Below are 23,808 nucleotides of genomic sequence, written 5' to 3'. Positions count from 1 at the left end.
AACACGACCACCTCCCTGCCCACTGGGATCATCTTCATCCCCTTCACTTTCGGAATCACTGCCTCTGCCCACTGGATTGCTTTTCTCCACCACTGCGTCAAGCTTGAAGCTGATTCCATACGAATGAAGAAGCGTCAAGCTTTTAGAAATGGAAAATAAGTGGCACTTGAAACGTTAAACGCGCTGGCAAGTACCAATTTCTCAAGTTCGTGGGCACCGCAGCGAACCTAAAAATTAAAAAACTGATATGAACCGCATAATCTTGGTTAAAAACTACGTTGGGTGTGGTTACCCTTCACTTACGGCATCCTGAGAGTAAGAGGTCGCCGGAGGCCGGAGCAGTTAAAAACTACTGTCACGAGAGGTTGAAATCTTACTATTACTAATTGAAAGCTCTGCAGGCTCCTTTTAAAGCTTCCAAGTGAAGTCAACTAAGATCCTAGGTCGACACTTTAGAAAAAGAGAGAAATCCTAAAAATTCTTAAAAAAACAAAACATCTGGCCATCTATCGATTCAAATCATCATAGCCATTGGATCCATCATGTTTTCTAAAAATTTACCCACCTATACTATTATGAAAATAGCCTAAAGTAACCCTCTAAATCTATATCTAAATTACCCACTCTGTCATTATATAAAGTAAACTAAAGTAACTCCTAATCTTCATCAAAATTACCCACTCACACCATTATAAAAATAATTTAAAATAACCCCTTAAATTTGCAACTAAATTGCCCACCATTAATACTTAAACATAACTTAAAGTAACCCTTAAATTTGCATCTATATTACCAATTTATGTCATTATTAAAAATAACATGAGGTACCACTAAATTTGAATCCAAATCACCTTAATTAACAATATACACTAATATGTAATTCTAAATCGTCTATTTCTTACATTATTGGTATATGATATAATAATTAAGGTATATACACATGATGTGTGTCACCATTTATAAAGATATAGAGGACGTGATGCGAATATATATTTCTATGTTAAAATTATAGCTCAAACTTATGGTCTATTAAACATTCAAGCATATACCTGTAATGCAAAGTGAAAAGTTAGTGGGTGAAAATTGTATAGAGTAATTACTAATAAATCCTATTACAATCGGATGAAAAATAAGTATATAATGTTGAAGTATCGGATGAAAAATAAGCATATAATCTATATGAGTATTATGTTGAAGTATTGAAAAAAAGAGAGAGTAGTAGGTAAACAATTTTAATTATTAGCTAGGAGTTCAATTTCTAAATAATTTTCAATATAATAGTTTTTGAAAACATTAGTTCCCGCACGGTTGATGGACTAGTTCGATACAATGACGATCGTTCAGTTTAAACGGGACACCCTGCAGTGAAATGCAACTATGACAACATGCAACATCACCATTAGGGTCCTCGGTGCACCGGGACACCATGGACATGGACGGGGTCCCCTCCGACTCCAACCGCCGACTCGTCCCCGTCAACATCTTTTCAGCGCCACACGACCACAAACTAAAAACAGAGCACGTCCGGACCGGACCTGAACACATCGTTCTCGTTCCAGTTGGTACGCACGGATCCCGCTCTCGCCGCACCCTGCCTCTGCTTGGTCCAGAATCTCCGAACTGCCGTGCCCGTCAGCTACTGCGGTGTCCACCACAACCCGGCCCTCCGCAGCCACCGGAGCTCGGAGATTCCCCACAGGTGAATCCACAGCCACTCCAGCAACCGGTGAATATACCGGATTACCGGGCGGCGACTCCCCCCTCTCGTCAGCCTGAGCACCCACCGCCCAGCCGCGACGGCGCGCTCCACAGAAGGTCCTCGGCGTCTTCACGAATGCAAGTGGCCATCGCGCACGCGGCGCTGTGCCCACGCCCAAAGGCCCACCGCGCCACGTTCGGCTGCCCGGCGGCACGCGCGCGCCACGTACCGAGAGGCCTCTCCGGCGGTGGCGGCGCCAAATGGTGCGCCGCGGCTGCCGCGGGCAAGGGGGCGCGCGACGTCCCACCGGGGTTCGCGGACGCGCGCCCTGTGGTAGCTGCTGAAGGGACGCGCGCGGCGGGACCGGACGCCGTCGCGGCGGCAGCGCCGCCCCGCGGCGCGAGGAGAGGGAGCGTGGCCGGCGCCGTGGCGCTGATCGTCGGGACCAGCATCGGGTCCGGCATCCTCGCCGTGCCGCAGCGCACGGCGCCCGCGGTGAGTTCTTCTCTTTTGCCCCCCTCCAGCGCGAGATCAGCCTGAATCACCACCGCCGCCGGAATTCATTTCCACGACCCGCGCTGCCGCAAGTTGCGGGCAGCTGCAACGACCAGCGACGAACCTGCTGAAAAGATGCTGCATGCTGCCAGGACAATGATTTCCCCAATTATCAACGTTGCTGTCAGTATCAGTAATTGACACGATGGACCAGCTACATACAGCATCTCTTCTCTTCTCTTCTCTTTCCAAGCAATGAATGATGGATTCATACAGCAACAGTGACAGTAGAATACCAGTAGAGTAGAGTAGAGAACAGTGCGTGGCCCAGTCTGAATAATCACTCGCCGGTACAGTACTAGCGTACCCTGGCAGAGTATATGACCAAACCAACTGAATTTGTCTATTCAATCGGTGGCATCTTGTTCGTTTTTGGTTGGCACCATGAACAGAACGTACGCGGCGTTTAATTTCCCCACGCCGAGCTCTCGATTCATCGATCTGGAACTGGAAACATTTCCTCAACGGAAGAAACATCCGCATTGATCTTCTGTTCATTCAAAAAAGAAACATCTGCATTGATCTTGATCCGATCCAACGCCCATTTCGTCAGGAAAGCAGCACTGACCGTTGCCAAACTGTTCGATGCAGGGCTTCATCCCGAGCGCGGCGTGCATGGTCACGTGCTGGGCGTTCCTGGTGGCGGAGGCCCTCCTCATCGCGGAGATCAACGTCCACCTGCGCCGGAGGCGGGGCAAGGACGTCAGCTTATACGGCGGCGGCGGCGACGGGAACCAGGACCTGGAGGTGATCTCCGTGAAGAGCATGGCGCAGGAGACGCTGGGCGCGTGGGGCGGGCACGTGGCCACCGTCGCCTACCTGTTCCTGTCCTACACCTCCATGGTCGCCTACGCGTCCAAGTCCGGCGAGGTGCTGTCCCGCCTGGTCGCTGGCGTGCCCGAGCCCGTCGCCGGCGCCGCCTTCACCGCCGCGCTCGGGCTGCTCGTCGCCGGCGGCGGCACGGGCGTCACAGACCGGGTGAACCAGCTGCTCACGTTCGTCATGATAGGCAAGTACTTTGCTGCTCGCGATCCCACGTACGTGTCCGGATGACAGACTTGCATGCCGTGCCGTCGATATGAGCTGCCATTGCCATTACTGCAAACTGATCATGCGTGCATCAATGCCGGCTCCTAGATCTGCATTAACACGGATCGGGGCAACGAATCTTTGCTTTTGAGACCCCGCTGTTTATTCCGGTGTCTTTGCAGTGTCTTTTTAGTGTACCACCTGCTATGTTATGCTCTCATATGCAAAAAAAAAAAAATGTTTTTCCCAACTGAGGCGTCCCATGTCCCAAGGTATGTACTGGCAACCAATACTGTGCCGAAGTAAAGGCAGAATTCTCAGCATGTACGCCTCTCCATGTGTTCGTCCTTATTATTACATTCGTGATGTAACCAACCAACGTGATCCGATCGGCCACCTCTGTACTACTATGATCGTCATCAATTCATGAACCCTAGCTTAAATAGAAATTAAGGAAATGAAATCGTCTGACCAGTTAACCATGATCTGTCTGTCTGTCTGTCGCAACAGGTTTACTGCTGACGATTGAGGTATCAGCAGTGGCGATCGGCGGTGGCCTGAGCCTGCCAGCGAACGCCAACTGGGAGCAGGTCCCGGCGGCGCTGCCCGTGATCATCTTCACGCTGGTCTTCCACGACATCGCACCAGGTATACACCCTACCCCGATCCAGCATGTCGCCGAAACAGTTCAGAGACCTGCTAGCCTATCACTTGGAAGGTACTGAACCTTCGCCGATTTCGCAGTGATCTGCGCGTACCTGGAAGGGGATCTCGCGAGGATCCGGCTATCGATACTCGTCGGCAGCCTCGTGCCGCTGGTGTCCCTGCTGGTGTGGGACGACATCGCGCTCGGCCTCGCCACGGACCTCGGCGGGTTTGACGTTCAGGACATGTTAAAGGCAGAGTAAGGACGCCGCGGTACCAAGAACGTGCCTGCATCTTTTTCGGCAATCTGCATCGCTGCTCAACGCTTCAGGTTTAGATAGAACATGCAGGCAGCCGATGCCGAGACATTCAATTTCAGTCACGTGAATAGAGTTCTTTGATTTTTGTAGATGGAGCTATACCGTGGTGGAGACTTTCTCGCTGCTCGCCGTCGGGACGTCCCTCATCGGAACGCTGCTTGGGGCTTCTCAGTTCTTCATCGAGCAGATGACCGACCTAGTGTCTTCATCAACCAAAGAACATGTAAATATAAAGGTATATAAGTAGGCCGCCAAGCGATTTCTAGGAACAATATGTGAAGGGTTCTGATCAGACATGGGGTGGGTGCAGGAAATGATCAACAAAGGCATCGATGCATTTCGCAAGAAAGATGGATCCGGGCATCCTGGTGTTGGTGTGGTAGCAATTCTGGAGAAGAACAGGCTCAGCTACATCGCCACCGGAATCGTGGTTGTCCCGACCATAGTCATCGCAGCTACCGTCCCAAATTCATTCTCCATAGCTACTGACATCGCGGTAAGTGTACATCAAAACATGTGGCATCTACTCTTAGTTAAAATGGAGCAAACATAGCATCCCATTCTTCATTGACTTGCTCTGCACTGCTATCCTGCACAAATGTTCAGGGAGGATACTGCATGACCATCCTGTATGGTGTTCTCCCTCCACTGATGGCCTGGGCTATTGGCTCCAAACTGTCTGGCAAAAGTGCCGGACTTGCAGACGGAGAGCTGTTGGAAGATAACAGGGAGAGAGTGGACTTGACCAGTGCAAAGCCTGTTCTCGTTGGGATGGGTGTGTTCTCTGTACTCATGGTCCTCGAGCAGATGTCGCAGGACTTCTTCAGTTTCAAAGCTGCTCTCGTTCCATAGGCTAGATCAAGATTCAGGAAGCTTAGTTTGTGCCGCCAATGTTGATCTCGCGTTAACTAGGGATTGATGCAAGACTGTTAGGCTGGCCATGTAAATAGCAGTAGTATGCAATACATGAAGGGATTAGTCAATGTGTTAGCAGACTGCCAGTTTGGCCTGTGTTCTTTACCGCTGAGCCAATTGCACTGCTGCTTACGAACCGTGGTCTGAGACTCGAAGCTACTCTCTGTAATTAATGAGCGTAAAAACTGTGCCCAAGATAAAAAAAAATAGTTTGCAGGTAGTGCAGGCATTTAACAGATAGAGACGAGCACTCCAGCATCACTCTACTTTGACTTGAACATGTTGTTCTTATAGAAAGAGGAAGTGAAAATTAAAACCTACTCACACCCAGAATTTTAGTTCTTCTGCCCGCAAAAAAAAAAGAATTTTAGTTCTTCGCATTTATCTTTGACAGCTTACATCTGGCATGGCTTTCATACCCCCATTTTCTTTTCAAACAAAGAACAAGAACTGTTCTGTAAAATAGCATAAATAGTGTACAATATATCATATTTTCATAAAATCATATTTAGCAATATGTACATATGACATTCGTGTGTAGCAACGTATGAGCATATTTACATATCTGTTAAGATTGAATGATAAAATTATGGCGACCGAGATAAACTAGAACTATGGGTGGTTTCCTTGCAGTTTAGAGAGGAATCGATGGAGAAGGTTTTGTGTAAATTTTTATTAGATATCTGAAAGAAAATCATGGGCTGTATTACAAACTGAATTATAAAACCTGAAAAATCAATATCTTCTTTGGTTTCGGTCTCGGAGTCGGTGGATCCAACCAAACCGAGTTGGAGCTATCCTGCTAATAAACACAACGCCGCGCCACATCCTACAAGCCTCAGTCCGAACTCCGAAGACGCAAGGGACGAAAGAGAGAGATGGCGGCGATGCGATCGGTGTTGGCGGTGCTCGGCCGCCGCTGCGGCTTCTCTGGATCGTCGGCAGCGGTGTCCACGGGCGGAAGAGGGCTGGAGATCCACAAGGCCTTCCGCCCCGCTGCGCCGGTGCTGCCGCTCCGTCCCGCGGCATCCGTAACCTCGAGGTGAAGGACGCATCTCATGCCTATTAGTTTTCGAATTTTCGTAGAGTAATAATAAAGCAATCTGAATCCATAAGCCTTGGGAAACCCTAATTATTCATGCGCAGACCACCCTCTTAAATCAGGGATCAATAATCTAGGGCAGTTTAAGCAAGTCATCCCTCCACAACCTCCCTCCTTTGTTAAGAGCAACTCCAGCAATAGCCCTCAAACTAAAGCCCCTTGAGATCAAACGGGGTTCTCTCTATTTTTTAGAGGCACAGTAATGTCTCCAACTCCAGCAATAGCCCCCATAGATAGAGGGCACCCTGGAGACCCCCCGGGAATGGAGGATGGAGGGAAAAATTTGAAGGCCTCCCCAAAATAGGGAGCCAATTAGAAGGCCTGCTTGAGTGTGTTTTTTTACTTGGCCCTCTAAACTTAGAGTAGGGGGCTGTTTAGAGGGTCTGCTGGAGTTGCTCTAACAAATTCTTGACATGATTTTTTTTTTGCTCTTCTAGGGTTTGCTTGGATAAGTAGAAATTGCTCTCGGATTTGGTGGGGATTGATGGGCTTGTTAATATACTACTTTATAAATTTTACCTCGATATATACTTGTGTGTTATCTAAAGTATTTCAAATAAAAAATCTAGTAATTTAATTCTCATGTAGCCAATCTTGGTAGTTTCTAACATTTTGATGGCCTGACTTTTGAAATTTCCACCCCAAGGATTCTGAGAGGACAAACAAACAATAACAGAGGGATATTTGCTCCTTATTTTTCAATTGTTTTTTTTGAAACTATTGTTTTTCTAATGTTACACTATAAGGTGACGTTAGATTTACTGTTATGAGTTTTGCACATCCCTTGCTATCCGTTTTCGTCTATGTATTCTGAATCAAATGGATAGTGAGCTCTGATGCACCAATATTTGCCAGCCGGCATACTGGTACCCAGTTGATATATAATGGGCACTATTAGTATGGCTATTTCCCAATACTTGGACGTCGTTACAGTTGACCCGAAAGGCCTCTAACCAAATCTAGTCCTTTTCTTATAACCAACTAAACTCAAGAGGAAAAATAATAGCTCATCCATTGCTTTTGTTTCACATGTCTTATACTCTTGCATCGTAGTTTTTTATACAGTTGCTCTAAAATGTGCTGAATGGATGGTAAGCAAAATAATTCTTTGGCTATAGATTTTGAACACCTGAATGGTGTAGATAGGGATTGTTTTGTCTTTGTACACCACTAAATATACCCAATGGTGAATTTGATTACTTGCAAACTTGGGTGTTTACCTGTTTGGAACTTCTGATCTTCAATTTGAAAACTGGGAGCTTTTTTAAGGGCAATCTTTGTAACAACCAGGTTGTTAATAGCTTAAGAAGGATCATTGAAGTGTTAATGGTGAAATCTGGATGGAAAGGAGGTATTATGGGTTAAAGTCAAATTTGGGTTAAATTTGACCAAAAATACAAATTCAAGATCCAAATTTGGAAAAATTTGAAAAAAAAATGAAGTCAAGCCTTGAAGGTATTTAAAATTCAAAGGAATCAAATTGGAGACCAAATTCAAGCCATAGGCATCTCAAATTCCGAGTTAAAGTGACTGACCTGAAGTTACTATTCCACATCTGAAAATTTCAGTCTAAAAACAGTGGCAAGTTGACAACTTGGAAATTGATTTTTGAGAATATTTTTCATATAAGCTTTGGAAAGTTTTGGGTCACAAGTGGACTTGGATGTTCTGTGAATTTATTGGATATGTTATTGGTCAGAGAAAACAAATAATCTATATTTTTAAATGGGGTTCAAAGTTTGAAAGTAGTGCAGTTTTCAACTTACCTGCTAAACTGATTGAAGTTTGAAAACAGTGTCAGGTATGCAACTTTGAAATTCAATTCTGGAAGATTTTTCATATATATAGTGAAAGGCTTTGGATCCCAAGTGGACTATGATGTTCAGTGAACATTTTGAGCATGTTGTGGGACAAAGAAAAGAAGAATTCGAATTTTTCCTGAAGCTCAAAGTTGGAATCCTGCAGTGTTCGGCTTGAATAACGAAACTGAATGCAACATCTGTTTCAGTCCAAGAACAGTGAAAAATAGTCAACTTTGGCTTGAGATTTTAGAAAAATTTGTATGTAGAGTCGGGCTTTAACATGCAAAATGAAATCCCTGTCATATGGTTAACAAGTTCTAGTAGTTGTTAGGCAAAATAAACCGAGTTTGAATGGTTGAAATGGAGCTTGAAGTTGAAGCATCGGGCTGCCTGTAGGTTTCTGACGAAACTGAATGGCGATTTCAATTGAACTGTAACAGTGCCGAACCCTAGCTCTACTTTGGGGCTAAAATTCACAGTGATGGAGTGATCTTTTGACCTCGATGCAAATCAATCAAATGTAGATCAAAAGATTCTCTGCAAGTTTGCTTAAGGGGTTTTGTAACTTCTGAATTGGAAATTGGTCGCAAATTGGAGTTGAAATTCGGGTGAAATTGGGGAAAAGAAAAGAAAGAGCAAAACCGGCTGGCTGCCACGCAGCTGCTTGCCGCTGATGACAAGAGCGGCGCTGCCGTGCCACGCGCCAACACAGGCAAGAGACACAAGAGCGAGCAAGCAGGTAGGAGGTGGCGCTCGGGAAGGCGGTGAAATTTTCGTATATTTACTGCTCCCACCGCCGGAGTTATCCTTTCACCTGGTCACTCTGTTTTTCACCGCGCTCCCAGTCGCCGGTGCTCTCCACCACTGCCAGCTAGTCCACTTCGCCAGAGCCACCGCCTTGAGCTACTGAACCCGCCCCGATAGTCGCCGTCCAACCCTAGCTACCACAACCTCGTTTCACCGCCGTCTTCTTCCTCGGTTCCGGCCGCCTCTTGGTTCAGGGCATCACCGTGGAGAGAGTTATGCCGGAGTTCTGGTAGTTGTTTAAGGTGTTTAAGGTGTCGGAGTCGAGCTGGGGTGTTCCCGTCGCCGGGGACCTCGCCGCCGACGAGCCACCACGGTTACCCGCCGGCCGACCCTCGGTCAAGGTCGGAGGGTGGTCTGTTGACTGGGCCCCGCGTGTCAGTGTGTGGGGGTAGGCCGGGGGTGCGTGAGAAAAGTCTAGAAGGGGGTTTTTGGGATAATGTTGATTTAGAGTTTTAGAAAATAGATTTAAATCCTATTTTCATATTTAATTTATTATAATTTATAAAATTGTCCAAATATAGTGAAACCAATTTGTAGGTGTATTTTATTTTCTTTGATGCATTAAAAATTCTTAAACCCTAGGATAAAATAATAAAAAAATTAAGTATTTATTAATGCCTTTGATTCAGGTATTTAAATAAATATTTAATCTTTACGAAATGTATAAAATTTTGAATAATGCTTTATTATTCACAAATATTTATTAATCCATAGGATTTAAGTTTTTCAGATTAGAAATTAATTATATTGCTTTTCTAAATAAAAGAAAATGCTTAAGTTAGGTAATTAAAAGGAAATTAAATTGTGGGTTAATCTTTATGGGTAGAGTAGTGTTGGCTTGCAACTTTATCATGAAGATAAGTTGTATAGTCTTTTGTTTCAAAAAGTTTTGCATCTCTAACTATGGCATGCATCATATTGTAGAAACAGAAGCCTCGGAGGTGGATTTCTTGGATTTGTCAGAAAAAACTCAGGAATTTGAAGAGGTTGTTGAATTGGTCCCTTGTGTTGAAGGATCTTCAGAGGATATTAACTTTTTTGTGAATCAAGGCAAGCCCTGGTGCATCTAAGTCTATCTACTTTTAGAAATTATTATTCATGAGTCCAATTATTAGTTATTTTTTTATTATGCATTAAGTCTAGGAGTTGTTTGCAACGTACTCTTGTGCATGATCCCACCTTATTTGTAGGACATCTTTGCCACCTGTTCAATTAATTAGTAACCATCATATGCTTAGCAATGCTTAGATACCTTTTAAGTAACTTTTGTTACTTAACCACTTAAGATTATAATTGTCATGCATGTTAATCAAGGAAAATACCCTGGAATTTTGAAAAGATGTGGACAGAAGCTAGAGATGGTAATTCTGTCTACTAAAGTTTAATTTGGTTAAGGACCATTCGTTCTTTTAACGAGTGATCAAGTGATATTACCTGGTTGCTTAATGCCATTGGGAACCAGCAAGCCCGGTAGGTTAGTTGCCTCTTTGATTGGAAATGTTCTTACCCGTGCTTGTTCTCCCATTACAGCTTGGATTCTACACTGCCGCTGCACTCCTACAAGCCCACACTCCTACTCAATCTTGCTGCCGTCCTCTGCCACCTGGTGATACCCACCCCCGGTGACTCCCGTCACCGCGTCAGCGTCCCATTCACGCCCAGCAACAGAGGTCGCCACCGCAGAAACAGGCAGGCTGCCCCCATCGATTCAGCCTCCATCTCTGCTCTTCTTCACGGTGGGCAAGATCCTTCGCGGCTCCATCTCCATGCCGCACATGTTTCCATCAACACAGCCGGTAACTCACGTCCTGGTGCTCCTTTCTCCCGTTGTTGCCATTCTTTTTCCATCCCCAGATTGATTGATTGCCTGCTTTAGGAATCAGGACACAGTTGGTTTCCAATTCAGCTTGCTAAATAATTTCTTCCCCAAATTATGATGTCTGTACAGTTTTTTCCCTGCTAAATAATTTCAGTGTGCCTTCTTTTGCAGGTGCATTCCTTACAGAGGTATGCAATGGGTCAGAGCTCTCTCCATTTTTATGATTTAGCTTCTTAGTTCCAGGTTCGAGCCCTACCCTCCTGATTAGTTAAATATATTAGTGCTTATGCCTGACCCAGAGTTTGTTGTGTGGCCTGCAGATTTGAAAAAATGTGCTCTGTACAAGATATTCCTTACCTGGGTTACCAGATAAAGCCTGAAGCCTTCCGAAATTGAGAAGCCGATATATGCACATATAGTTGATTCAACCAATACAGATGCAGCCTATCATGCTTTTGCATCCATGAAAAACCCAAAGTAATTACATAAGTTGAATAACTGTTCTGATCTCTCTTTCTTCTTGCTCCATTTCATCTTGAGCATGGCAAATATTTGAAGTGTGTAGCCTAAGGATAACTCTGAAATATTAAAGATGTGTTGTCATACTTTAAAGAATTATAAGGCTAGGTGAACTTCAATGAATGATTTAATGGGGAGGTAGGGTGCAGTGCTCTGGATCATATTTGTTTTGATGCCTCTTGCCTCATTAATGGATCTAAGTGATGACTTCATCAAAAACCAAACAATTACATGCGAAAATCAAGTGCAGTCACAAGTATGGCTTTTACTAATTATACTTAGTGAGTTTTCTTTGCTCTCCAGTATAGAAAAGTTCAGAATCCATTTGCAGCTTACATCTATTTCTGTATGCTGCAGTTTGCATCTCTGAACGATGCTTCTTAAAGTAATTATCATTAATTACTCTTCCTGCCCTTTCTTTACTTGATTTACAGAGTACAGGAAATTTATGGGCTCTTTTATTTATTTCTTTACTTACATTTTGCCAAGGGTCTGGTCCGCGGCTAGGGTTCCCTACCAAATTTTCATTTTGTTTAGTACCAGATCTTTGTGTGTTACTTCTCTATGAATTGCATAAATGTATCTTACCATTCTCCATGTTTCAGGCTTTCCAAGATGTCAAGTTCATGCGTTCTGTGTAGTGGTGGAGCTTGACAACAAATTCAGAGGGGGCCAACACCTGCTAGAGGAAATACACATTGCTACTGCTCTACTGAATGCGTCCATTTATGTGGATTTTCTATCCTCATGAAACGAGAGTGTCACACTTCCTTCTTCTTGATGTAATAATATAGGGAGCTCTTGTGTGGTCGAGAAAAAAAAATCAAACCAAGATTTGTCCTAAAACCTGACCACATCGGTTTAGGATATGGTCTCAAACTCTCAATGATGCTTTACTGGGAAATACCATAGCTTTATTGAGCCATCTGCAACCTCTGTACCCTGTGAGGCTGTAACTCACGTTTTTTTGCTTTGGTGTCAAGGATATCAACCGATGTGAGTTATGCACCCATTTTCTAAAATTTCATGGCCTACTATCATCGCTCGCTGCCCTATAGTTCATGATATGGTGGTTAATATTGATATGCAGAGAGGCAGATAGCAGAGTTGGCTGCCAGCTGCTAAAAGAGACCCCAACTGTGCAACAAGGTACATAGTCTGGTTTCATGTCAAGTTCTTTTTATGGTTCTGACGCTCCGTACTTCCACATTGATATTTTCATGTCAGCTTAATGGCCTCGTTACTCGAACCATATTGGATAAAAAACAAGATCATCTAATATATATCATTTGTATCTAAAATATACCATTTGTATCTAAAATTCGGTCATACTTGCTCTTCTTATTCTTATTTCTTCGTCCTTTTTATTCTCAGTTTATCCTTGATAACCAAAATTTTGGTCTACTACGACATTGTTCATTTAACAAAAAAGAAACATCGGGAACTCTTAATTTGGTTTGTTCCATCTATTTCAATTTTCCCACCTATTTGGTGGGTTCCACTTTTTCATTATTATCTCAATTCTACAGTGAAAAATGCTAAAAATTTGGTGCCATATCTCTCTTTTATAGGATTCTCTACATGTATCCAGTATCCCAACCGATCCACGCACGTCCCAGCTCTTCTGCGCGTAGCAAGCGCGGGCGCGCCTCCCGTCCTAGTGTACCATATGACACCATCAAATAGGTAGGTACAGCTTATCGTAAAACGGCAAAATACTCCCGAGAGCACTAGTCCTGGGCCTAAAGTTGGGCTCTTTGGGCTGGTCAGTTAGGATCTCGATCGGGACGGATCGAACCGCGCGGTCCACGGGCCCTAGGCTCTCTCTCTCTCTCTCTCTCTCTGCTGCCTCCTGCTACCTCCTATTTGACCAATACCGGCCCGATCGCCATGGACGCAGTGACAATGTGACATTCTTCGCTTCCATCTGAGGTCTAAGCATCACACAGGGCGAGCTCGTCCCCTGAGGTGCCGACCTCGATCTCTTCCGCCATTGCGCTACAAACCACTGGTCGAGCTTGGTGTTTAATTTGTGGCCCGTCGATCAGACGAGAGATCACGGTTTTTATTAGATGGCAGCAGGGCCGTAGTTGTTTGTCTCCGCTTCCTTTTTTGTCCATCGTCGGTGCTGCGAATGGACGTGTCCAACTAGCCGCTAAATTTCTTATGGAGAGCGTGTCTAGCTTTCTGAGTGAACACCTATCATCTTGTCGGCTATTCCACCCATCACCTAGGTAGCTTTTTCAATGGTACGTTGCCTTGATCAACCGGCTTTTGTGGTCTAGAGTAGATGCTTACGTACGCTCTTTTTTCGTCTTGTTCCAATACCTTGGTGAATAACACATGCACTACTTGTTGATGCACAGCCAACCGCATCAATCACAAAACTTGCTGTATCCATGAATTACAATATCTCTCGTTGGCATCATCCAGTTAAGCATCATCATGGATTTTCCTAATCGTGGTTATTCCTTTTGCTCTGAGAGGTTGCCATGCATGTAGTCCCACCGAACTCCGGCCTTGTAATTAGAAAACCAAGTGTACGTGTACGTGCGGGGTGAGTGGACCTGTCTCTCTCCCTGGCTATGCCATACGTTCATATTCCCCCATAACAAAACAATCATGAGGAATTTGCAGGTTGTTGATTGGTTTTTAAAAACAAAGCCGAGGGCCATCCGCGCCACTTGCCTGTACAGGGATTACGACGTACGGCCTACCGAAGGGACGGACGGGCGACGTAGCAACAGGACCTCGCCCGCGCGAATTTATTCGTCGCCGATGCGTTGATCTCAATCATGCCGGCCATGCCCCCCTCATCAGTGACTTCAGTGCCGTGTGGAAGGAAAGATACGGCCAGTACTGTTCATCACTTCAGCACCCGTGCACACCCTTCTGATTATTCTGCAGCACTTGTTGTTTAACAAAAACCCGTGTGTGGCGTGGAACAGTTGGTGCGTGCGAAAGGAGGCGGCACCATACGTACTTGCGTAGAGCGCACATGAGAATGAGAAGAGAGAACGTATATGATATGAGCCACTGACGGCCTGACGATCGAGGCGTTTGTCAATGGCGCGCGAAGAAAAGCTTGTACACGGGCGACAAAAGGGTGCTATCAGAGTGTCAGGATGCACAAGTCTACAAGTGCTGGTTTGCCTTTCTGCAGTATAGTATAGAATACCCATACCCGTACTAGAATAGGGTGCGATCACTTGCAAAGTTGCAATCGTGTCGACGAGGGAGTGCGTCCTTCGCAACCTATGCTTCAGAGCGTGCATTATTCGCGTTCCACTCCCGCCTGAAAATCTGGAGCTCCCATTTGGCACTGTTCAGTGGAAGGCATGGGCGACGCCCAGTGGAGAGGACAGAAGCTCGGAAAGGCATCTGCCCCAACATGACATCTAACCTAATTTGCTCCTCATAGGGTGTGTTTGGCAGAGCTCCACGCAATTCCAGATCCTCAAAAACAGCTCCGCTTTAGATTTTTTCAACCAAATGATTTTAGATCCAACAACTCCACCACAGATCTGCTCCACGAAAATGGTAGATCTACCCCTGGATCTATAGATTTGGTGGAGCACCTCAGGGGGTGCTCCACGAAATCAAATTTGGTGGAGTTGGAGGAAATTACCCACCACTGTCATTTGTTAGTGGAAAATAACTGGTTCGTTCTATTTCTTCCTATCTTTCTTTTTCTTCGTGCGAAACGCCGTCGTCCTTCCTCTGCTAGCGTCGTCGTCCTTCTCTGCTCGTGCCGCTGCGGCCGTGCCCCGACCGCCCACCGAAGCCCCACCCGCATGGTTGGCCGGCGCCCTGACGCAGTGCCCCGGCGAGGCCGCACCCGACCGCGCGCGCAAGGGCACACTCACCGTGACACAGCGCCCGTGCGAGGTCGCACCCAGTGCTGTGAGGAAGAAGACGTTTTTTTTCTTTTTTTTTATTCTGATGCATGGGCCCAAATTGCCAGTGAGATAAAAACAAGAGTGGAGCTGTACCAAACGCTTTTTGAAATCTCAGATCAACGGTGGAGCAGCTCTATGAAGAAGCTAGCTGGATCTATCAATCTGGAGTTATTTTTTCAGAGCTGAAGCTCTGCTAAACAGATCCATAATCAATCAAATCAAACCCGGGCTGGTCTGGGAGCGAGCCTGAGCCAACGGCTCTCGCTTACGAAGCGGTCCAACCAAGTGCAGGAGCGTTTGGTGCATTCGCTGGGTTTTCAGTAGGGGTCTGTTCGGGACTCCAACGACTACGTGTCCAAAACAGCAGCGCAGGCCCTGTTCCGGGCAAAGAAAGGTCCCTATCTAACTTTCCAAATAGCAGATACGTGTCTAAGGGTTGGGATGGATATGATTGTCTGGAAATCCGAATTATCCGTATTCGTATCCGCCTAAAACGTTAATAGGGATATTACTAGTGATATATTATGTTAGTCTAATATTACTAGTAATATGGAAATAACTAATTATGTTAGTCTAATGTTACTAGTGGTATATAGTGAATAATGATAATGTTTAATTAATTTTAATGTGGCTAATCATATTAATTTTAAATACATTATCATATTTTATTTAATGAATAAATTATATTTATATGTATTCATGTACTTATTTTCTTATTAATTAATTTATATATTTATGGAATTATTTATTTAAATGATATTCATTTGATATATATTTAATTATTGGAATATTTATTAATAAATATATTATTTTCAATAAGCTATCTATTGTGTGCTATCCTCATAATTTACTCCCTACTTATAGAATAATTTTTTTATCTACTATAAAATCATCGATAAAGCAAATTGATACTCGATATGACGCTATGTTCCAAGTCGAGTAAGTATCCGAATGCGAATCTGAATTCGAGCTATTTATTTTGTATTCGTATTCGTATCCGATTGATTCGTATTCGTATCCAAATTTGAATTAAAATGTGGTAAATAGTGCTATCCGAATTCGATTTCATGCGTATTCTATCTGAATCCATCCCTAGACTAAGAGTGTGTTTGATCCTCGGGCTAAAGTTTAGCCCTTATCACATCTAATGTTTGGATGCTAATTAGAAGGACTAAATATGAGTTTGTAGAAGCCCTGAGCTAATTCGTGAAACGAATCTATTAAGCCTAATTAATCCATCATTAGCAAATGGTTATTGTAGCCCCATATTGTCAAATCATGGACTAATTAGGTCTAATAGGTTCGTCTCGCAAATTAACCTCCATCTGTGCAATTAGTTTTATAATTAGATTATATTTAATGCTCTTAATTAGTATTAAACATCTGATGTGATAGGAGTTAAAATTTAGCCCCCTGTTATAGCCTAAGCGTGGCTCCAACAGGAGGAATCGAGTGATCCGATCCTCTCTATGAACGTTGCAAAACGGTGTAGTAGAATGTCCAGGTACCTGTCCCTGTCTACTACTACCCGTTCAAGGATATTACCAGTAGGTTACCCTGGCATGAAGCAACGTATATTCCATTCAAATCGTGTATCTTAGCGACGGAAGTTTTTTTTGTAATTCATGAAGTGAGGTGAACAATACTCCGTCCAAAGAAAAACCGCAAAATCAGCCGTGCACGCAAGCTCTTCGCCCGGCCAGAACTCAAGCACCAGGGCGTAGGCGGCCAAGGGCCAACTGCCAACTGCCAAGTGTTTACGAGTAAAACTGATGCGCCGCAAACTTTGCGAGTTGCAACAACAGGGTTGCCGTCAGGCCCATCATCCTGTCCATACTGACTCTGCACATTGACCATGGAGCGGCGGGCGGCAGCAGTACTACGGCACAAGCTCAACAACGGCTTCCAGCCCTGCCGCTCTGCATGCACGGCCGCGCCCGTGAGATCTCGCTTGTTCCCTTCCCAATGTCCGCGGCACACGTGAGCCTCGCCTCGCCGCGCCGCGCCAGCAGGCGGTGGCAGGCAGGCAGAGCGGAGAGGCGGCAGCACTCAAAGTCCGCGTCCCAGAGCGGTGTGGACGGACCACGGACCGACCGCACGGACTCGTGCGCGGAGCCATTGACTCGCTCCCCTCCCCGCGTACGGTCCATATCAGGGCGGGAAGCCGGGAACGGAACGGGGCGGCGTAGAGCGGCGCCGGCGGGTGCGGTGCGGGGAGGGCATTGCCCAGTCCGCCCAAGCATCCGTCAGCAAGAGGGTGCGGGCCCGCATGGCAGTGAGGGGGCGGAGGGAAAGTTTCCTCCTCCCTGTCCCCGGAAATGTCTTGCTGACTCGGCGGTGGTTGCGCCGTGCGGGGAGCATTTCCGGCGGCCCGCCGTCCCGTTGCGTTTGAGTTTTGACCAAGGGAAAAAGGGGGCGGCGCCTCGTGGAGGGACCCGGCCCGCCGTTTAGCCGGAGGAGGGTTTTGGGCCCGTGGACCGTCCGTACCTCAGCGGCAGGGGGCCTGCCTGTTTGGCTCCATCTCGCTCTTGTCCGCGCGCCAGGTGGACCGAGTCCTGTAGACCGTCGATTCTGCTGCCGCGGGAACCGATGCTGGCGCTGACTGTGCAGGCCCTGCTGCTTAGCTGGAACGTAGCAGTGGATGATGCCGATCGAAGTGGCACCTGAAGCTGCACTCGGGGCCGTACGCGACAGGTAGACGTGTAACGTGCAGGCGGCGGCAGGCCCTGAATCCCGAGCGCATTGCACTGGCACTGCAGCTGCAGCCTAGGAGTTTGCGAGAACGGAGTCGCTCGCGCTGCACACCGCACTGCCACTCGCGTGCTGTCAAGTCTTTGCAGAAATACTGCCCCCCACCCAGATTCTCATCAAGAAAAAAAAAAGGAACGGGCAGTACAACGGCACGACAGGCAAAAGTGCCGGCACATCGTATGGTCGCGCTCCTCGGCGCCGCGGCCGTGGACCGGCTCCACGCAGAGTCTCGCAGGCCGTCGTCGCCTCCTCCTCGATCGTGCTAATCCATCAGGCTCTAGAACGGCCGTGCTGGAATCAATCTTATTAATTACTCCCCCGCTTTGGCCCCAGCTGTTGGATTAATTAGTCTTAGCTTAATCCAGCACGAGTCCAGGTGACGACCGCGCCGTGACGACGCCAACCTCCTCGTCCCTGGACCCGTTCCACGGCGTCCGCCTCGCCTCACGGATGTCGAGGCCGAGACGTACGCCGCGGCAACGGCCCGCGCGGCCCCTGCACCGGGTGCATCTATCCGTTACGGCGCAGCAGGGAGACACGATCAGAGGACAAAGAGGAGAGAAAGAAGACGACGAGTCGACGGCCCGCTCCCTCTCACGCCTTTCTTCGTTTTCCCTTTTCTTTCTTTCTCCTCGCGCCTCCTCGACGACCAGCCTCATCTCCTCCCTCTCGCTCGCTCGCTCGCGCGCGCACCTTTCTGTGCTCGCGCTCCTTCCTTTCTCCGCGTGCTCTGGCGCGCGCAAGGATCAAAAGGCGCCCGCCACTAGCGGCGACTGGCATGTAAGCCGCGCTGCCGGCCGCTGCGATCTTCAAAAGGGGTCTCGCGCGCGACAAGAAGGCGGGCAGGTCTTGGCGGCAGCAATCTTTGCGAATCCGCGAGAGATTCTGTCCCTTGCTCCCTGCTTTCCGAAGCCGTTCGATTCGCCGAGAGGTTGACAGTATTGGCGGCAGAGAGGAGGGGGGACATGGACGAGGCGGAGGAGATGCAGGTGGAGAGGCTACACGAGGAGGCCGACGCCGGGGGCGCCGACACGGACAAGCTCAGCTACGAAATATTCTCCATCCTCGAGAGCAAGTTCCTGTTCGGCTACACCGACCCGCACCAGCTCTGGCTGCCCAAGGCGCCGCCGCCGCCGCCACTGGCGCAGGCGTCGGCCGCGGCGGCGGCGGGGAAGGCGGCACAGCGGGGGAAGGTCTGCGTGCTCTGCGTCGACGGCGGCGGCGGCGGGCTGCGGGCGCTGCTGGCCGGCCGCGCGCTGGCGCACCTGGAAGCCGCGCTCCGCCGCGCGTCGGGGGACCCCGACGCCCGCGTCGCCGACTACTTCGACCTCGCCGCGGGTACCGGCGCGGGGGGCGTCTTCGCGGCGATGCTCTTCTCCACGCACTCGCGCGGCGCGCCGCTGTTCCACGCCGACGACACGTGGCGGCTCGTGTCGGACCACGCGCCGCGGCTGTTCCGGAGGCCGCGGGCCTCCTCGTCCGCGTCCCTCTTCTGCCGCGGCAAGAAGCGGCCGCTGGCCGAGCCCACGGCGGCGCTGGAGGCGGCCATGAAGTCCGCGTTCGGCGAGGAGCTCACCCTGCGGGACACCATCAAGCCCGTGCTCATCTCCTGCTACGACCTCAAGACCTCCGCGCCGCTGGTGTTCTCCCGAGCCGACGCCCTGGAGAACGAGAGCTACGACTTCCGCCTCGGCGAGGTCGGTCGCGCCGCGTGGTCCGAGGCCGGCCGCTTCGAGCCCGCCGAGGTGTCGTCGGTGGACGGCGCCACGTCCTGCGCGGCAGTGGACGGGGGACCCACCATGGGCAGCCCGGCGGCCGCCGCCATCACGCACGTCCTCCACAACAAGCACGAGTTCCCGTTCGTCCGCGGCGTCGAGGACCTCCTCGTGCTCTCCATCGGCGGCTGCTCCGGCGGAGGCCCCGGTGCCACCGCCGACGCGGACCTCCGGCGTATGCGCCGGTGGGGTTCCAAGGAGTGGGCGCGCCCCATCGCCCGCATTGCCGCTGACGGCGCCGCCGACCTCGTCGACCACGCTGTGGCGCGCGCCTTCGGGCAATGCCGCTCGTCGAACTACCTGCGCATCCAGGTGAGCAAGCAGATTCTTCTTCCATTATGTTCTTGGTTTTCGTCGCGCTCTGCATCAACTCCATTAAAATGGAATGGTGCGTGATCAGGCGAAGCGGGAGAGCATGCCGCCGTGCGGTCCGGATGGTGAGTACGAGCCGACCCCGGGGAACGTGCGCGCGCTGCTGGCGGCGGCGGACGAGATGCTGAAGCAGCGGAACGTCGAGTCGGTGCTGTTCGAGGGGAGGCGGGTCGGGGAGCAGACGAACGCGGAGAAGCTGGACTGGTTCGCCGCCGAGCTCGTCGCGGAGCACCGCAGCAGGAGCTCCCGGATCGCGCCCACCGTTGCGTTCAAGCAGGCGCCGCAGAAGCCGTCGGCGCTGGGCTGAGCTGGTGACCCGTGGACCCGTGGCGTGGAGGACATGTAGGCCTCTCTTTCTCCTTGCTTGGGCTCGCGGCCGGAATCCTGCTGCATATTTTTTACGCGGCAGCGTGGCATGGCATTCGCCGCTGTGAACTCTGTTGGAGAGGGGTAAAAATATCAAAGGAACATTTGCGATATATATTTGGTTTTCAGTAGGAGATAATAATGCAGTCTTCTTTATGCAGAATTTTACTGCCCCTTTTAGTTAGTGTTCAATCTAGTTTTCGCTAGGGGTTTCAACTTCGTTAAGTGTCGGTAGAGCTTGCACAAAAATGTTGGGAGAAACTGTACAACGGAGACACCTGCCACTATGCGGACAAAAACTCGAGTCTTCTCTGTTTACTGAAGTTAAAATGCACATCCATAGTGCGTGCAAATGGTACTTTTTCCTCACTTGTCATACTACCATCCTTTATTATTCATGTCTGGATATATCTTGTAGGGCTCTTGGATTAGTTGAAAATTCTTAGACGTGTAGTGCATTTTTTCTTGTTGAAACATGGTAATTTCCAGGTTAATCCGTGCGAAATTAACTCGCGAAGAGACATCCCAGACATCTTTTCATCCTGAAGAAGATACAAAAGGCAAGGAACTGTAGGTGTGCAAGTGCCGTCGCCATCTTGAAACTGGTCTGGATGTACCTTTGTCGAAACGAAGCGCCGGAAGATTCCTCCACGCAAACTAAATCGAGTAACCTTTGCTTTGACAGCATGCCATAAACACGAGCAGGAGCAGGCGGCGCCACAATCAAAAACTAAGCTCTCCCTTCCATGACAGCGAGAGGACTAGTGAAGTAGTTCTTCTCGCGCTACAGCGCTACTCGGTTACCCGTGTGGCTGGGCTGTGTGCGCTCGAGATTTCCTTCCCAGCAGCCAGCACTGTACGCTCCCGTCGTGTCAAGTCGACGCCGCAATTGAAGCCGCGATCCGCAACAGTTCGCGGCGGGCGGCACAGGCGCACAGCAGCTCCCACCCATGGCGCGGCACGGCGGGCGGACCGGTCGCCGTCGCCGGGCTCACAGCAGTTACTGATCGCAACGGCACGGCGACGGCGAGGCGCGCGCGCATTGATCCGTGTCGTTGAAGCTCTCTCTGCTTATTACCCTCTAAACCATGCTGATTTGCTGCTGCTCCGTGATCGAGCTGAGCTTTGAGGGCGTCGTCGTCGTCTTTTGATGGGGGCTGTCAGGGAATAGGCGCCGCTCCATGATTGCTGGTTGTTGGATTTGGAGTATCTAGCACCTCGCTGTCGCGGACGATCACATCGCCCTCGCCACCGAGATCAGGGCGTCGCCCCCGCCCGTAACTCTGCGTCAACCGACAAACAGAGATCATTAGCGGCACACGCCACAGGGGTGGTGGCGCGGCACTCTTCTTCAGAGTAATCATCAGCGGTGAAGAACGCTTGTGTGTGGTGTGGTCTTATACTTTCATGTTAGGGGTTTTCGTCCGTCCAAATGGCTGGCGGTATGGTTACGCTACTCGCTCTCCGGTCACAGATACTGAGCGATCTTGAGGTAACACGCACTTCGGTCTTCGGTTACCGATTGATTTCCATCGTGATGACAGATTTGCGTTTGCAAAAGCTGCTAGAACCTGAATAAATTCAGTCCTGCCAAGACGTTCTGGGAGCGTGCGTGTAGAGTACCGAGTAGAGATCCTAGCACTGCGGGGTAAGCGCTGCTGCAGCGTGGGAAGTTATGGAGGGGCGCACGGAGTTTGGTGCGCCGCCTTTGTTCTGTTCGAACGGGGCGGCGGGCGTGCGCTAGCTCCAGGCTTGCTGCTCCCTTCTGGTTGGGAAGCAGCGGGAGGCCGGCACGGAGCGCACCCCCTCCCTTCCCCGTCGTCGTCGGTGGACGCTGGAGTGCTCGCTCGATCGGTCGTCCATGACGCCGAGCGCGCGAATGATTACCGGCCACCGATCCCGTTGCTTTCTTCGGCCATCTCGGAGACCGCCGGGTGGTTGGTTAGGACGGTGCCCTGTTCCGCCGGTCGTGTCCCTGCCTTAAATGTGGGGTTGCTCTCCGCCAGTGGAGGCTGTTCGTAGCACAGGTCCTCCGGAGTCCGGAAGGACTGACCCTGGTGCTGGATTTCTCATTGTGTCATGCATGGTTTGGAGCTTGAAAACTCCCTTTGTTTCTTTCTTCAGAACACCTTTGTATGCACGGTAAACCGTGAGTACCCCCTCTGTTCATTTCAATCTGGTGCTTTTAGCAAGCACCATGTGGACAGCCTTTTCTGGGCAGACCATCACTACGTGTAAAACTATCAGGATCGAGGTTGTATCAACGGGCCTGTCGCTGTTACACTTTCAGGATATGATATCACAAAGCGGTGGGCAAGGCCGTGTCCTGAGAACCTCCCTAAAAAACACGATGGCAACAGATATGGAAAACAAAGTGGCGAGCGGTACGGACCATAAACTATTCTTGCGACAACAACCATTGACCTAATCATATATATAACCTCTTAATGATTCCGTTGAGTCTCGGGTTACATTGCCCTGTCGATGAACACCTCAAGGCGTACACGTTCATTCTAATGGCAACTTGAGGACCAACTGAAGGAAAAGGCAAGGCAATTGAGGCCAGTGCCTGCCCTCCGTGCCAGTGGATGTGAAATCTGGTGGGGTCACCTCACTGCAATTCTTACCCCACGAATGTGCCGACGCATAGAGGTCCCAAAATTCTTGACCTGGAGTTGCCAGCACTCTGAAATGTTGCTTTGTGCTGTCAAGTCATCAAGTTGTGTATAGTACCTGATGAAAAATGGCCACTCGCACTTGCGTTGTCAAAATTTTATTCGCGTAGATTAGTTTGGACAGGTTAATCGTAGAACTCTTCATGTAGTTTCAAGTTTTTATTCGGTTATCTATTTGTTCTTTTAATGATATACTCCTACATATATGATTTAAGTTTAAATATGTTGTCCTAGACTCTCTAAGACGAGATGTTTTATACGGATAGAGTGCACGCGCTGTGGACCATATGAGTGTGTGTGGTTGTTTTAGATGTCTAAATTAACTCCTGGTATTCATGTATTTTTTTGGCAATAAATTTAACAATAGTTGAAGGAAAAGTATAATTAAAACAATTACACGCAAAATTTACCATTTAATTTCTTTAAATGGAAACAATTGCGCGAGAGTTTGGGCGCCAAATTTGAGGAGGCGAGCGCCATCCAATGTGGGCAGACAAAAGAGGGATCAAGATCAAGCAGCCTTTGCCCCTTTGGTGTGTCTCCCGCAAAATCATTTGGATGGGAACCCATCGATGGAGATTGATTTGACATACTCTATTCAGAATTTGAAAAGCATGCTGTAGCGTCTCGTGATTAGGGGTGTTTGTTTTCACGGATTAAAATTTAGTTCCTATCACATCAAATGTTTAGATACTAATTATAAGGATTAAATATGAGCTAATTATAAAACCAATTGCATAGATGGAGGCTAATTCACG

The 23,808-nt window shown here is 48.5% G+C and overlaps 2 protein-coding genes and 1 long non-coding RNA gene across 3 annotated transcripts; all 3 read left to right on the top strand.

Moving 5' to 3' along the window:
• The first annotated feature begins 1,411 nt into the window (after positions 1-1,411).
• On the top strand, positions 1,412-5,383 carry LOC101753931. Its single transcript, XM_004984920.4, has 7 exons — positions 1,412-2,194; positions 2,846-3,263; positions 3,794-3,931; positions 4,028-4,187; positions 4,339-4,483; positions 4,559-4,744; positions 4,855-5,383. Exons 1-7 carry the CDS (start codon positions 1,427-1,429, stop codon positions 5,098-5,100), a joined length of 2,061 nt encoding a protein of 686 aa, XP_004984977.2. The 5' UTR covers positions 1,412-1,426; the 3' UTR covers positions 5,101-5,383.
• Positions 5,384-10,408: 5,025 nt separating this feature from the next.
• LOC101753663 lies at positions 10,409-12,471 on the top strand. The gene is made up of 5 exons (XR_001162974.2): positions 10,409-10,670; positions 10,865-10,936; positions 11,014-11,170; positions 11,818-12,208; positions 12,303-12,471. It is a non-coding gene; the product is annotated as an uncharacterized LOC101753663 (long non-coding RNA).
• A 5,952-nt stretch (positions 12,472-18,423) lies between these two features.
• On the top strand, positions 18,424-20,746 carry LOC101753252 (patatin-like protein 7). The gene is made up of 2 exons (XM_004984919.3): positions 18,424-19,949; positions 20,038-20,746. The coding sequence occupies exons 1-2, from the start codon at positions 18,828-18,830 to the stop codon at positions 20,314-20,316; spliced, it is 1,401 nt and encodes a 466-aa protein (XP_004984976.1). The 5' UTR covers positions 18,424-18,827; the 3' UTR covers positions 20,317-20,746.
• The last annotated feature ends 3,062 nt before the right edge of the window (positions 20,747-23,808 follow it).

This window comes from Setaria italica, chromosome IX (assembly GCF_000263155.2).
Source record: "Setaria italica strain Yugu1 chromosome IX, Setaria_italica_v2.0, whole genome shotgun sequence".
In the NCBI taxonomy this organism is placed as follows: domain Eukaryota; kingdom Viridiplantae; phylum Streptophyta; class Magnoliopsida; order Poales; family Poaceae; genus Setaria; species Setaria italica.
Note: the sequence above shows the minus strand (reverse complement) of the source record. Positions and strands in the feature narration are given on the sequence as shown.

Coding starts and splice junctions, on each gene's coding strand:
- LOC101753931 (XM_004984920.4), top strand. CDS start 1,427: ATGGACATGGACGGGGTCCCCTCCGACTCCAACCGCCGACTCGTCCCC. Junction 4,188..4,338: donor CAGGACATGTTAAAGGCAGA/GTAAGGACGCCG, acceptor TGATTTTTGTAG/ATGGAGCTATACCGTGGTGG. Junction 4,745..4,854: donor CCATAGCTACTGACATCGCG/GTAAGTGTACAT, acceptor ACAAATGTTCAG/GGAGGATACTGCATGACCAT.
- LOC101753252 (XM_004984919.3), top strand. CDS start 18,828: ATGGACGAGGCGGAGGAGATGCAGGTGGAGAGGCTACACGAGGAGGCC. Junction 19,950..20,037: donor CGAACTACCTGCGCATCCAG/GTGAGCAAGCAG, acceptor GTGCGTGATCAG/GCGAAGCGGGAGAGCATGCC.